At 36.9% G+C, this 16,480-nt stretch overlaps 1 protein-coding gene across 5 annotated transcripts in view; it reads right to left on the bottom strand.

Moving 5' to 3' along the window:
- The window catches only part of JAKMIP1 (janus kinase and microtubule interacting protein 1), a 252,553-nt gene that overhangs the window by 60,324 nt on the left and 175,749 nt on the right, over positions 1-16,480 (bottom strand). For all 5 annotated transcript variants that reach the window (XM_072620189.1, XM_072620188.1, XM_072620192.1 and 2 more), the window contains 3 exons: positions 8,965-9,093; positions 6,190-6,318; positions 2,376-2,459 (listed from right to left, as the gene is read on the bottom strand). In XM_072620189.1, the coding sequence (XP_072476290.1) occupies positions 2,376-2,459; positions 6,190-6,318; positions 8,965-9,093 (342 nt within the window). The remainder of the gene's footprint in view (positions 1-2,375; positions 2,460-6,189; positions 6,319-8,964; positions 9,094-16,480) is intronic.

Here is a 16,480-nt window from a genome sequence, read left to right as displayed (position 1 = left end):
GGACTGAAAGGAAAGATGGGCAAGATTCCATGAACTAAAATGATTCAGGGGAAGCCAAATGAGGGGAGAAGAGAAATTATCAGAAACGAAATTTTATAGACACAAAGGAAACAATTCTAGTGAGCAAGAAAAATGAATTTGTCTGAAGAGACCAACATAAAGGCACAGAGAACACAATAACCAACTTAGATTAAAAAAAATAAATGTAGAGATGACACAAGCAAGATCATGTAACAGAATATTAAGCAAAGAGAAAAGCAGAAAAAAGACATAGTATTGAGAAGATTAAATCTCAGAATGAGCTGGGACAGGTGAAGGAAGCCAAAGAAAACCTCCCAAAAATTATTTATTGAGAAAAGGGGAGTATCAACAAAGCAACAAACCATTTGGCTTGATGCAGATGGGATGATAAAAGAAGGAAGAGATATTCAATCTTTATTTTGTTTTCTCTGCAAAGAAGAATTACCTTGAAGCTGGAAAAAAGAACGAAAATGACTAACATAGAGTTGATCCTGAAGTAAAAAAATTAGTAAGAGAGCACATAGCAGCTCCTGATGAACACACATTTTCTGGCTCATCTGAACTACTTACTTATGTGCTGAAAGAATGAACAGATGTGATTGCTGAGCCACTGCTAGTGATATTTAATAGACCCTGGAAGACAAAAGAAACTTACCAGACTGCAAAAAGTAAATGTGTCTCAATGCTCAAAAATGGAAAAAAAGAGAATCTATATACTATAAAGCCAGTGAAGTTGACTTCAATCACTACTAAAAATCTAGAAAAAATCATTAATTAATCAATAAATACACATTTATGAAGCAAATCCTACATGTTATGCACTGTGCTAAGTGTTAGTGATGACTGGTGAATATATAGAAAGGGAAGTAGTGATTACAATGTGCTAGCATGGCTTCATCAAATCATACTAAACTGAAGTCACTCTCTCCCCCTTTTTTGATAGGATAAATATAGTACATGAAGGAATTGTTATGGATGTGGTTGACCTAGATTTTAGCAAGGCTTTTGACAAAGCATCTCTTAACAGTTCTTGTGGAAAAGGTGGAGATATATGGATAAAATGACAATACAGTTAAATGGATGCAGAACTGCATGGATGGCCAGATTCAAAGAATAATTCTTAATATCCTCGCATCAGTGCAACAGGAAGTATCCAGTGAAGTACCCCATGAAACTGTGATTACTTAACATTTTTATCAGTGACTTGTAAAAAGACATAGATGGTATGTTCCTACAATAAGTATCTGACACAAAAGTGGAAAAGATAGTTAACCTGCTAGATTTCAGTCAGGAACCAAAAAGATCTTGAGAGCCTTAAACACCGAATTAAACCTAATAAGATTAAATTCAATGGGGATAAATGTAAAGTCTTAAATATGAGTATCAAAAACGAAAACTCAAGATCATAAATATAAAATGGGGGAAGACTTTAGAACACGTGTTCTAAAAAAGACCTTGGAATTTTAATGAACCGCAATCAGAATCAGCAGTGTGATACGGCAGCCAAAAAAGCAAATGGCTTCTTGGGCACCATTCAAAGTGGCAGAGCTTCCACGAATAGGGAGGTGATTGCAATATTGCAATATGCCCCTGTCAGACCTCCTCTAGAGCATTGTGTTTAGTACTGGGCACTATAGCTTAAAAAGGGCATTAATAGGTTGGAGAGTGGGAAGAGGAAAGCAACTGGGATGATGAACGGCCTTGAGCCAATATAATATAGGGATGTTTTGAAGGAACTGAGAATATTCAGTCTGGAGAAGAGAAGATTTAGGAGGGACATCATAACTGTGTTCAAGAAATCATCACTATTATCACTGTCATCATCATCATCATCATCATGACAATAATTCATAATGGTCTTTAAGGTTTTGCAAAGCACCAGTAAAGGAACTGAAGGACTGTCACATGTTGGAAGGATTTCGTTAGTTCTGTTTGGTTCCAGGACACAAAGCCAAGAGCAATGGGTAGAAATTACAAAAAAGCCAATTTGAATTTGATGTCATGGAAAAAATTCCTAAACATTAGAGCTGTCTAAAAGTAGAATGGGCAGCCTTGACTGATCATGGGTTCCCTGTCCACAGAGGTCTTTGAACCGACTAGATGACTGCTTATTATGTACAGTATAATAAGAATTCTTCTTTTGTATTGAGTTGGACCAACTAATTATTATGGTTCCATCTAATTCTCCAATTCTCTGATTCTGTATATTAATATTAAACCACATCAATAATACCATTCTAGCAGGTAACATTTTTAAAATATGAGGAAAATACATAACAGAGAAACAAACACCCATGCGTGTGCACGCAAACACACACACACACACACACACACACACACACACAACTTTTTACCTGTCCTTTCTCAATTAGCGACTTCTCCAGATCTTCAATTTTGGCCTGACACCTAATTAGATCAGCTTGTAGTTGTTCACGAGTCTGGAATAACAAAACAGAACATGAATAGTCCCATTAACATGAAGCAGATCAGGGTAGGGAGACTATATAAAAGCAAGAGTGCTGATGTGTTTTTTAAATGTAGTATTAAATTAAATTTTAATGTAGTATTGTAGTAATGTAATATTAAAATAGTGTTGCAAATTGGTTGATTTACAGGATAAATTTATATCAGCCTTACTGGTATTTAATATTTTCTTCTGTCTTCCATCATGAGTAACCCCACTTAGAAAGATAAGATTCTTATCTTAGGGCATAAAAGAATCCACATCGATCTAATGAGTGTTAGACATTTTCATTTCCACAATGATTAAATTTCAAATGGTGATCTACTGTGCCCCCTGAATCTTTTTCTGCTCTATCTGTTGTATAGATATTCATCCTCTCACATTTATAAGATTGGCTTGTTTTATATTTTTTAATAGTCTCCCACATCTCATTTGAAAGGTAAGATTTCACTCTTATCTTAATGGGGCTCAGGCCTACATTGTAGTTCCTAGAATGGTAACCATCTCCATACCATATTCCTACCCACAAAAATAAGTATCCTTTCCTTTCCCCCATCTTTGTTCAACTCCCCTTTATGTGTTTTCCTCTCCTGCTAGAATGTAAGGTCTTCAAGCACAGGGACAATCTTGCTTGCTTGTACTTACCTCCTCAGTATTTAGAATTTAATAAATGCACAGTCTATCTATCTGTCTGCCTGTCTGTCTATCTTTAAACTTTCCTTTAGAGGTTAATATGTATGCAGGATGATGGTGACTAATAAACATGGCATATACTAAATCTAAAGAATCATCTGGTGAAAGCACCTCTTTAATGCAGTAATCATGTAATACTTTATATTAGAGATATCTAATATATGGCAGCCTTATTACCCAGTCAGACTATAAGGTCTATGTGGGCAAGGACTGTGTCTGAGATAAATTTATTATGAATGTTGTAAAAAGGGATTCCTATTCTGATAAGAGCTAGACTAGATGATGTGGGAGATCTCTTTTCTATGAAAATATTCACATATACTTGACTGAACAAAGCTTGGATTTTCAAGTCTTCAACAAAGACCTCCCTGCAGGACTATACGGTAAAGGAGGGAATCACATACAAAGCAGATCTATCTCAAATTCCCTTAGAGGAGATTTACCTATTGAGCAAACAAAACATTAAATACATGAGGCAGGGTCACATCAAAGTTCCAAATATCCACGCTAGCAGAAGACTTCCAGGTATATTCAATACAACTAAAGAACAAATACTGTTAAGCAGGAAGAAAAATGCCAGCCAGCCCACAGATGATCCTTTTCAATTTCTGTCAATTCCAAATGCTCTTGACACTTTAGTTTGAACACATAAAGGTATAGCATCATGAACATGGGACTTAGAATCAACAGACCTCAATTCCAGTCCTGACTCTGTGGCTTATTAGTTACATGGTCTTGGGCACATTGCAAATTCTTTGAACTTCAGTTACATCCCCTAGAAAATGGAGATGATCCCTGCAATATCTACATAACAGACACTTTGAGAAATGTGCTTTGTAAAAATCGAAATACTATTCTAGGTATACTGGAGCCTTCACAAAAGTAATTAATTAATTATGAGATAATAAATTCCATCAGGAAAGGGACAGTCTCAGTGCTCAAGTTGGAGTGAGGTAGACCTAGGTTTAAATACTACTTCAGATACCTATTAGTTGTGGGACTATATAACACTCCAGTTCCCTAAAAGTCACTTGACCTCTCTGAACCTGTGTGTGTGATACATATACATTACATTACATATCTGTAATATATATATACATGTATACACACAGATACATATATGTATGTATACAGATATATGTATATACACATACATACACATATGTATAGGTATATTTATACATATGTATAAATGGGAATAATACTAACCAATATTTGTCATGTTTTTAAGTTTTGCCAAGTACATTTTATTCATATACATGTGTGTAGATATGAGTATGTGTATTATCTGACTTCCATCAGAGCTGTGAGAGGCAAATATGCTAATGCGAGCAAAGTGATTTGCAAATCTTAAAGCACTATAAAATGCCAGACATTACTATTATAGTAATCATTACTATTAATCTTATTGTTTCTCCTAATTCTTTACAAAGTAAGTAAATAATAATTACTAACATTTACTATGTGCCACCCATAGTGTTTTATAGATATCTCATTTAATCCTCAAAAAAAATCTGGGAGGTGGGTATTATTTTTATTATGTCCATTTTGCAATTGAGAAAATTGAGTCAAAGAGAGGTTAAGTGACTTTCCCAGGTCACATAGCTAGTAAGCATCTGAGGGAGGATTTGAACTCAGGTCTTCATGACTTCAGGCTTGGCACTCTAGCCACTGTGTGATCAATGAACTTGGATTGGAACAAAAATACATCAACATTTTTAATAACCTCTTACTGAAATTCAGCATTTTCTTCAATTATTTCAAACCATTATTCTGAAAAGTCTCCACTGACTTCACTAGACAGTCAAAGGGGTCTATGACACACCAAAGATTGAGGAATCCCTGGTCTGAGTGGTCTCTTTATCTCAGACAACATTCCTCACTAGGGTAGTGAGGAATATGAAAATCAGAGCATACAAAGAAGTAAGACAATTTGCCCTAAAAGGAAAAAAATGTTCAGGGACACGTGATGGGACAAAAGATATTTGAAGGACTATTGGAGGGAGTAGACTTGATTTTGGTTGTTCTTTGGAGGAGACCTAGTATCATTCAGTGGAATTTACATGGAGGCTAAGTGGACATCAATATCATGAAGAAGCAATGGTACTTAATGGTTATTGAAATGAAATGAATTGTTGAATAACAGAACATGATGTGTAGCAAAGACCCCATGACTTGTGATATTCAATCAGAGGGTCAACAACCATCTTTCAGGAATGTCATAGAAAGCGTTTTGGATAGGAAATTGAACTAGCTGTGATATAATGTTCCTTTCAATGTTAAGATTTTGTTTATTTCACACGATCTTTTTTCAATTCTGGATTTTTTTAAACAAATAAACATTATGTAAGATTCACACATATATGATATAATAAGCTTTGAAATGATTAATTATTTTATGTAGTAGTTATGTATACCCAAGATTTTCATATTCCTCTCTGTGTTGGGGGCATTTTTTATCAGTTCTGTATATTCTAAATTATTTCTAGGTTAAATAACAATAGCAAAGATAGCAGCTAACATTTATACAATGTTTCAAGATTATTACAGATTAAAGGCCTTCTTGTGATATGAGTCTTCTGGTAGAAGAAACACTAGTTTCAGAGACTGAAAATCTAACTTTGAATCCAGGGCCAATTGTCCAAGTCATCTATTGGGTCACTACTCTCCAGACCTTAGCTTCTTCATCTGTGAAGCCAGATGATCTTTAAAGGGTCCCAGCTTTAGCAAACTAAAATCTTTTCATGTCCTCTTTATAATCACTATCAATATCCCCAGGATAATGAAGATATTAGAATTTAAGTTCTAATAGAGCTGTATCAATTTCTTATTTTAACATTGCCACCACCCACAAACCAGCACAGGGCTCTGAACACGGTAAGTATTTTTAAAGGTTTGTTGGATAAATACTGAAAGCCACTCATGGCAGAACATCCCACTCACCTGAAAATCCCCATTTTTCCTCATTGATCATCCATGATCCAACTATTACAAAACACTTCTCCACTTACCCTGGCTTCTCTCTCTGCATCCAGGGTTCCGCCCACTTGTTCCTGAAGCAAAGCATAGGCTCTCTGCAAAGCCTGGTATTCTCTAGTCAGCTGACAAAACCTTAAGTCTGCCTCTTCTCTGGTTGTGGTCTTAAAATAGCAAAGAGGAAAAAGCGGGGAAAGAAAGTGTTACTTAGTGCTAACAACCTCTATGCGTCTTAGCCTTCTCATCTATAAAATGGGATGGAAGTTGGCGTGGAGTACCTCTGAGATCCCTTTCATTTCTAATTATACGAACCTACCATTTAGTTTGGCTGCAAATGTCAGTTATTTGCTTAGATATAAGTAAAATTCCCATCACATATAACCTACCTTTTGGCACCTCCCACAGGGAAGTATTTAAGAAACCTTGCAAAGACACTGGTAGATTCGTTCCCTGTGTGTGTGTGTGTGTGTGTGTGTGTGTGTGTGTGTGTGCACGCGTGTGTGTGTTTGTCCTTCGTTGCCAAAGAAGACCATGCCATCAGAGAAATAATGACATGACTTGCACTTGACTTGCTTTGCAGGTCACCAGCCTCACTTCTCATCCAGAGCCATCTGAATCTAGTGACCAGATATTCATCAGGATGACTGGAAATGACCCAGCATGAGGCAAATGGGGTTAAGTGACTTGTCCAAGGTCACACAGTTAGTGAGTGTCGTGTCTAAAGTGAGATTTGAACTCAGGTCCTCCTGACTCCTGCACTGGTGCTCTATCCACTGCACCACCTAGCTACTCCAGTCTTTCTGTATGTACAGGAGGCTTAACACACCATGCAATGAAGAAAAACCACCACTTTAAGTGGGAGAGACTTGGTTTAATGAACTACTTGTTAGCTGATGATAATTTGGATGCTACAGAGTTAGGGTGAGCATACTAACACTCTAGAACATGGTGCCATGGAGATAGCATTATATTTCAAGTCAGGAGATCTGGGTGGGAATCCTGACTTCTGATCCCTGACCCATGCTAGCCATGCAATGTTGAGCAAAGCACTTCACTTCTCTACATCTCGTTTTCCTCCATTAAAGTAAGATGAAGGTGTTGCCACTTCTGCTATATTCTTCACAGGGTTACTCTGGGAAACATACTCTGAGAAGTGTCCTGGCATGATGGAAGTTCCCTGAACCTGTGGTCAGGAGACATGGTTTGGAATGTTGGCTTCAACATTTACCAGTTGTGCAACCTTGGACAAAACCCTTAACCCCAGTATGCCTCAGTTTACTCAACTATAAAATACGAGCAATAGTAGTACCGACCTCCCTAATCCTAACATATTCAATGTTAGGATTGAATAAGATATTTGGAAAGCTCTTTGTCAACATTTAATAAATGCTAGATATCATTACCGTTGGGGGCAGCTAGGTGGCACGGTGGATAGAGCACTGGGTACAGAGTCAGGAAGATCTGAGTTAAAATCCAGCCTCAGAAACTTACTAGCTGTTTGATCTTGGGCAAGTCACTTAAACCCCTATTTGCCCCAGTTACTTATCTGTAAAAAGGGCACCCACCGAAAAAAGAAATGGTAAACCACTCTAGTATCTTTGCCAAGAAAACCCCATGGAAAGTTCATGGAGTCATAGAATTATACAAGAATGAACAACAACAATAATAACTGTTATTATCACTGTTATTAAACCCACAACTCTATTCTGGAGAATGGACTTTTCAATCTTTAAAGCACCAGAGTATGGGGAGTTATTATTTCTCAACAACTATAGTTTATGTATCAGACTGGGGAAGGAGATCTATAGTTTAATTTTAAATGCCAAAGTGAAAGTGAAAACTGAAAGTAAATAGGTAAATCTCATTTTATCTACTGTAGCTTCTATAAGTCTTGGAAATACAAGCTAACTCATAGGTAATAAACTGAAGATATCTCTACCACCACTACCCCCCCAAGAAGATTGAGTCTCCCTGTCTCATCCAGGTTGGAAATAAAGCTGTCCCTCATGGGGCCCAATTCTGCTGCTGATCAGAATGAAAGCTTTAACCTGTTCTGGGTTTTGGTTTTAGTTTTTGGTTGCTTTTTTTTTTTTACCTGGACTGGTTTGTCTTAATTTAGGCAACCTGGTGGCCCTCCACTCCCGGGGTCTCTACACAAATTAATCCCAGGCTTAGTGTGGCTGCATCTCAGACTCTCAAACTCACTCTCAAACTACAACTTTAGCCTCCTCAGCAGTAGATATTATAGGTATACACCAAGCTAGGTATTCTACACTCCCCAAGCATTGACCTCACTGAACAAACAGGGTTATTTAATAATCCACAAAATAGAAATGCTTTATTTTATAGTATTAAGCACTTGATTGTAAAAACAAATGGACAAAACCCCTCAATGAGCAGAGAAGATTTTTCAATAAAGTAATTTTGTAGCTGGCTGTTGTGTGATTAAGTCTTTAGCAGGAGAAGAAAGACTTTTTAATGGCAACAATAAGGAATAGGAATGAATCATTTCCTTGATTGATTTCATGGATAAGAAGAGATGGACAGACAGAGACAGAGAGAGACAGAGAGACATTCAGAAACAGAGAGAGACACAGAGACAGAAACAGATAGAGACAGAGAGAGAAAGAGAGACAGAAAGAGACAGAGAAACAGAGAGAGAGAGATGGACAGACAGACAGAGACAGAGAAACAGAGAGAGACAGAGACAGACACAGAGAGAGACAGAGAAACTGAGGCAGAGAGACAGAGACAAAGAGACAGAGAGACTGAGAGACAGAGAGAGAGACAGAGAGAGAGAGAATACTTACATCATCCAGGTCTTCCTCTGGCGTTGCTGGTGTCCTATCTGTCCTGTCTGTATTATAGGAGGTTTCAGATAATGTTTCTGAGTCAACAGATTCTTCATCAAATCCAAAAAATGTCTCCACAACATGCTTCTGCAAAATAAAAATTGTACTTTCTTATTAACAAAGCACAGCACACAGGATGGGCAGCAAAGACTAGGGGTACTAGCCTTAGAATCAGAAGGTGTGGGTTCAGATGTCATGGATAGGGATATGACATGGCTAAGCCGTAGGATTGTGGGCAAATCCTTTAACCTCCAGGTACATTAGTTCCCACTACTGTAAAACATGAATAAGAATGTGTATACTACTCAGCTCATAAGTATATGGTAAGGAGGGATCTTTTGCAGATCTTACAGTGCCATGTAAAAGTGTCCTGTCCTAGTATAAATGATAGTTGACCTTGAGGTCCAGAAGATCTGTGTTCAAGTCCCACCCCAACACATGTTGGCTGGGATCCAGAACAAGTTAATTAAGCCCCCAGCGCTTCCACATAATTCTCTAAGATTAAAAATTGCAGAGAAGGTACTAACTTTCTCCACATTCCCTCACCAGAAACTCACCAATACTAATGAAGTCACAGTCTCAATGCCTCTTTCTACTATTATAATAAAAGGTCACCTAGCACTATCATCAGACTTCACTGTGTGGACTAAGGTTTTGATCTTGAGCACCTTAAAAATTGGGTAAGTTCCCTCTTATTTGGAGCATTATCTCACTTTATCTGCACAATAGTCCTAAGTAGTAAGTGCTGCCATTGTCATCCCCATTTTCCATACAAAGAAACTAAGGCAGACAGAAGATAATTGACTTCCTGGCATACAACAATTAGTAAGTATCTAAAGCTAGATTTGAATTCAGGTCTTCTTCACTGACTAGCTGTGTGACCCTGGGCAAGTCACTTAACACCATTTTCCTCACTTTCTCCATTTGTAAAATGAGCTGGAGAATGAAATAGGAAACCACTCTACTATCCTGGCAAGAGAACCACAGAATGGAGTCACAGAGAGCTGGACATGGCTGAAGGAACTCAACAAAAGTAACAATTTCCTGAAACCAGGCTCAGTGCTATATCTACTCTATAGCCTAACTAGAGTATAAATACTCTAATCGTTCTACTTTCAGACAAGAAACAAGCATCGGACAGATTTCTCATATTGAAAAATAAAGATATTTTTGTTTGCTGAACATATTCTACTTGCTCTGTTTCCCCAGTCTGTCTACTAACATATCACTGATCCTTCCAGGGCCTGTCATGTCTCCGCTAAGGCTTTCTGGAGCACTTAGCTGCACAAGTGTTAGACATGGAGCCACAAAGACCTCAGTTCAGTATCTGCCTCAGACACCTGTTAGCTAGGTAAGTCACTTTATCTCTCTGAGTCTCACTTTCCTCATCAGTAAAATGGGGACAATAAAAGTAATATCCCAAAAACGTTTAGTAAGGATCAAATAAGATAACATGTAAAGCACTTTGTAAATGCTAGCGAGTATTATTATTAAAAACACTTTTGAGTCTATGATCTTTGCACTTTCCAGTAATTTTATGTTAGTAGATGACCTTCATAGCTTGAATCCAAAGGAAAACACTTGGTCTACAAATATCCAATGATGAACTTCCCCCATGCCCACAAAAGTGCATTTCATAAGTGATATTAATGACCAGTATTGTTAGCCTAGTTTACAGACAATTAGGACATAAAAAATTTAAGGGACATCCTCAAAATCTAAAAAAATCCAGAAAGCCTTAAATAAAGGTTATTTCAGGTAGCTTCTAAATTATCAAAGATTATTTTCTTCTGTCTCTAGCTCCATTTAAACCTGGATTGATTCAAGTACAAGCTAGAGAAAACTAAATACATCTGATCGATACCATTACCAAAGTCATAGAATCTGAATTGAAAGAGACCTCAGAGATAGCCTATAATGGAGCATGACGTCTTTTATAATATAGCCCAGACAGCGACTTCTGGGAGCCAAGATGGCAGAGTAAGCAGTAAATTGCTATAACTCTCCCATATTCACCTCCAAACAACCATAAAATAGTACCCCAAAACAAATTCTGAAATAGCAGAACCAGCAAAAAGATGGGGTAAAACAATCTTTTAGCCCAAGAAACTCTGGCATAGAAGGTCTGTCTCACTCAGGTAAAAGAGAAGTGTAGTCCAGGACAGGAAGCATCCCAGCAAAGCAACAACAAGCCCCACCTCAGCAAACCACTGGGAAATCTTGAGCCCCAGTGTGGAGGAGTAGGTAAATGCCAACACCAGGACTCCCCATATGCCTCAGTATAGCCAGAGGAGTGGGCAGACTACAGCTATGAGAACTGCCACATACTTCGGTGTAGGTCTGGGCAAACAGGCAACCTCCAGAGACCAGACATCTTTCAAGAAATTATCAAGGGAAACCACCCTGATATCTTGTAACCAGAGAGCAAAAGAGACTGAAAGAATTCACCAATCACCTCAGGAAAGAGATCCCCAAATAAAAACTCCAAGGATCATTACAGTCAAATTTCAGAACTATTAGGACAAAGGGAAAATACTGTAAGTGATCAGAAAGAAACAATTCTAATACTAGGGAGCCACAATCAGGATTACACAGGACTTAGCAGCTGCAATATTAAAGGACTGAAGATCATGGAACATGATATTCCAGAAGACAGAGGAGCTAGAATTACAACCAAGAACCATCTACCCAGTGAAATTATGCATAATGCTTCAAGGGGGTAAATGGCTATTCAACAAAACAGAAGGATTTTAAGCTTTTATAAGAAGACCAGAACTAAATAAAAACTCGCTTTCCAATATCAAGACCCAAAAGAAGCTTAAAAAATAAAAAAGGGGTAAGAAAGCATAAGGGATTCAATGGAGCTGAAACATTTACATCCTTATATGGGAAGATGATATTTATAATTCTTAAAAATTGTACCAGCTAGAAAGAAGAATGTGCATAGACAGACAGAGGGTACCGGCATAAGGTGAATTTGAGGGAATGACATAAAAATTAAGGGATGAGAAAAAGGAATACACAGGTGCAGAAGGAAAGGAGAGGTAGAATCAGTAAATTATTTTACATGCATTAGTGCAAAAAACATATTAGAGTGGGGGAGAAAATTGGGAGGGTGGGCAATGGCTTTGCTTGATATCCTCATTAGTATTAGCTCAGAGAGGGGATAATATACACAATCAGTTGAATATAAAAATCTATCTTACCTGACAGGAAAGTAGGAGTGGAGATCAAATAAAGGGGTGGGGAGGACGACAGAAAGAGGGCAGACTGAGGGAAGCAGCAGACAGAAGCAAAACACTGTCAAGGAGGAGAAGGATGAAAGGAGAGAGAAGAAAAACAGGAAAAAAATAGGGTGGAGGGAAATACACAGTAATCATCACTGTGATTGTGAATGGGAAGAACCCTCCCACAAGATGGAAGCCGAAAGCAGACTGGATCAAAAACCAGAATCCTACAATATATTGTTTACAAGAAACATACTTAAAGCAAAATGACAAACACAGAGTAAAACTAAGAGACTGAAGTAGAATTTATTATGCTTCAGCTAAAGTAAAAAAAAAAAGCAGAAGTAGCAATCCTAATCTCAGACAAAGCAAAAGCAAAAACAGACCTAACTAAAAGAGATAAGAAAGAAAACTATATCTTGCTAAAAGATAGACAATGAAGTAATATCAATATGAAACATATATGCACCAAGGAATGTGACATCCAAATTTTTAAAGGAGAAGTTAAGTGAGTTAAAGCTTCATGACCAAATGAGATAGAACACTACATAGTATAAAATAGATAATTTTGATTATATTAAATTAAAAAACTTTTGCACAAACAAAACCAATCCAATCAAGATTAGAAGGAAAGCAGAAAGCTGGGAAACAATCTTTACAGCAAGAATCTCTGACAAAGTCCTCAGTTCTCAAATATATAGAGTACTGAGTCAAATTTATAAAAATACAAGCCATTCCCCAATTGATAAATGGTCAAAGGATATCAACAGGCAGTTTTCAGATGAAATCAAAATGATCTATGAAGAAGTGTTCTAAATCGCATTTGATTACAGAAATGCAAATTAAACCAACTCTGAGGTACTACCTTACACCTATAATATTGACTAATATAACAAAAAAAGAAAAATGATAAATATTGGGACACTAATGCACTGCTGGTGAAATTGTGAACTGATCCAATCATTCTGGAGAGCAATTTGGAACTATGATCAAAGGGAAACCAAGCTATGCAAACCCTTTGATTCAGCAATAACATTACTAGGTCTATATCCCAAAGTTGTCATTAAAAGAGGAAAATACCTACATGTGCAAAAATATTTATAGGAACCCTTTTTGTAGTGGCAAAATATTGGAAATTGAATGAATGTCCATCAATTGGGGAATGGCTGAACAAGTTGTGGTATATGAATGTAATGGAATACTATTATGCTGTAAGAAATGATGAACAGGCAGATTTCAGAAAAATCTGGAAAAACTTGTACATAGAACCACAAAAACATTGTACACAGTGTCAGCAGCATTGTGTGATGATCAACTATGAATAACTCAGCTTTTCTCAGCAACACAATGGTTCAAGACAAGCTCAAAGGACACACAAAGGAAAATGCTATCCACAACCAGATAAAGAATGAATGGACTCAGAATGTGGAGCAAAGCATATTTTTTACTCACTTTATTCTTTTTCCTGTTTTCCTCTTTTTGATAGGTTTCTTCTTTTGCAACTGTGACTAATATGGAAATATGTTTTACATGATATACATGTATAACCTACATCAAATTGTCTATCATTTTAGGAAGAGGGAAAGAGAGATAGGGAGAAAATTTGGAATGCAAATTCTTGTAAAAATGAATGCTAAAATTTGTCTTGACATGTAATTGGAAGAAAAATAAATAAAATGCTATTATTTTAGTAGACAAGTTGCCATCCAGCCACTGGGTTGTCAATTCAAATCCTGCTTCTGATGTTTGCTACCTGCGTGACTTTGGGCAGATCACTCAACATCCCTGAGCCATAGTTTCCTCATCTGAAAAAAATGAAGGGTTTGGACAAGATGGATTATTTCCTGATGGATTCATTATTGATTGTATATAGTCATGTCCTATGTTATTGTGATTGGCTATATCCAAGTTGAAGAGTAAGCCTTTTTTAAAACCATCTCTACTTATATTTCTTTCCACTCTCAGCTTTCTAAGTCCATCTAGGATATTCCACTATCCTCCTTAGGCAATATCTTTTTTTTTAATCTCCTTCAAAATCGCCTTCACAAGTCTCAATCTCATTCCTTCCAAGAGGCCCATCTTGAACCATCTGAAGTTCCCAAATACAAGGAAATCAAACACTCCTAGTCAAAGACTCTGTATTTCCAACCTGTATCTTAGGAACTGAGGAATTAGATATAACATTAGGTTTCATGTCACTTAGTACTTGCCCAGAATGAAAAGTTTAATAAGTAAATTCTAAACCATTTATAATGCTTCTGAAACATGACTGATCATTCCACAACTAAGCTGGGATACTTCTGTATTCAAAGAGATAAAACATTAGATGGCAGCCAAAAGGGTAAAAGGGAAAATGCACTGACTCAGAAGTCAAGAGACCTGGGATCCCACTATAGTAATTCCACTAGTTCACTGCAATATCTTATCCAATCACTGCTCTTCTGAGATTAATCTTATTCATGTGTAAGATAAGGTCCTATCAGATAGCCTCTAATGACCCTACCACAACTATGACTCTGTGTTCCCAGGTCCCTACCAGATCTGCCAGCGGATATTCTAAGATCCGATCTTTCTCTCAAAGACTATGTTATATAATCTTTCTTGGCTTTAACACGCTACATTTTATGTTCCATTCTAACTGCCATACCCCACCTTCTATGCTTCAAGGTCACTCTAACATTCTACACCCTGAGATTTCCTCCAGTATTAACCTTCTAAAATTCTAGTCTAAGAATGACTACTCTGGGAAACACCAGTTGTCTCTCATGACAGGAAAGTACCATCCCTACACTCCCTACTCTTAAAATCTTTAGGTCTCAGCTCAAGCATCATCTTCAGCACAAAGTCTTCCTTAGCCCAACAACTACTTGCATCCTCCCTCTTTAAATTGCCTTGTATTGATTTTGTATTGATAATATATGTAAATAATCAATAATATATGATGGCAGAAACTTTTTTCCATTTTTTTCTTTCTATTCCCCGCACTCAGAACAATGTAATAGGATCACAGATTTAAAGCCAGAAGGGATCAGGAAACCATAAAATCTAGCTCCCTTGTTTTATACATGAAGCAACTGAGGCTCAGTTACATTAAACAACTTGTTCAGAGTCCCACAGTTAGTGTAAATACCTAATTTATTATAAGGCATAACTTGAACCCAGGTCTTCCTGATTCCATGTCAAATACTTTTTTCTATTATATTACGTGTCCCTCTCTGTGTTTACATAGCTGGTCTTCAATAAGTACGTTAATTGTGACCTTAAGTTCAAGACTTCCCTTGACATTCACTACATGTGAAATACTGGCTTTCTTTTGCCTTAAAGCAAACAAAACAATCTCCGGTACTGTATGTGCAGGGTTTGGAGGGAATAGTATGGGATTGTATACTGGAAATGCTTTGAACATGACAGTCACCAAATAAAATAAACTGTGTGTTTTCCTTTCAATAGGAGAGAAAAATTCACATACAAACAAACAAACTAGCTATAGTCATTTATCCTGCAGGTAACAAATCCAATAGCATTCTCTGAAGCAACCCCAAGGAATCCAAGCATTTTAATATGACTTAGGCTAATGAGTATTCACTCTAGCAAATGTGTCTTCTGCTGATGAGCTTGAGACCAAGTCAATGTTTCCATCCACAAATATTTTAAAAGTACAGTCCCCCCTCCCCATTTCTAGGATATAAAGCATGTAACAAAAAAGAGGGATCTGGTTCACATGTACATATGTTGCCAATTTTTAAACCTCTAACAATTAGATGGAAAGCATGGATATGTATATATACACACACTAAGCTCTTTATGAAAAAAAACAACAAATGGGCTTCAAATATATCCAAATCATGAAAATATATGAATTTCATATACATAACAGATTTTTAAAATAAGAAAAACAATTTTACTTATCACTGAGTGCAAAACAACAAAAGCACTGTTTTTCTATGGCTTCAAGAAGCAGCAAAAAATTGTAATTTACATGAATGTAAAATAGTGCCATTCTGGAGGAGAAAATTGGTAGTTCAGCAATTACATGCTAATAAAATCAATATTTTTCTCAAAACTGCATAATCTTGGAGTGCAGCATCATTTTTTTTTTACATTGAAATGCTCTGGGTATTTTATTTCTTGTAAACACCACTAATTGCCATGTCTCAAAGGACCATTTCCCTGTTTGTTGTTCCACTGACTAGTTGTCAGGCTGCAGAAAGATGGCTATATTCATTAATGACAACCTTATGAATCAT

This window comes from Notamacropus eugenii, chromosome 6 (genome assembly GCF_028372415.1).
Source record: "Notamacropus eugenii isolate mMacEug1 chromosome 6, mMacEug1.pri_v2, whole genome shotgun sequence".
Taxonomy (NCBI): Eukaryota; Metazoa; Chordata; class Mammalia; order Diprotodontia; family Macropodidae; genus Notamacropus; species Notamacropus eugenii.
This window is presented reverse-complemented; position numbering and strand designations above follow the sequence as displayed.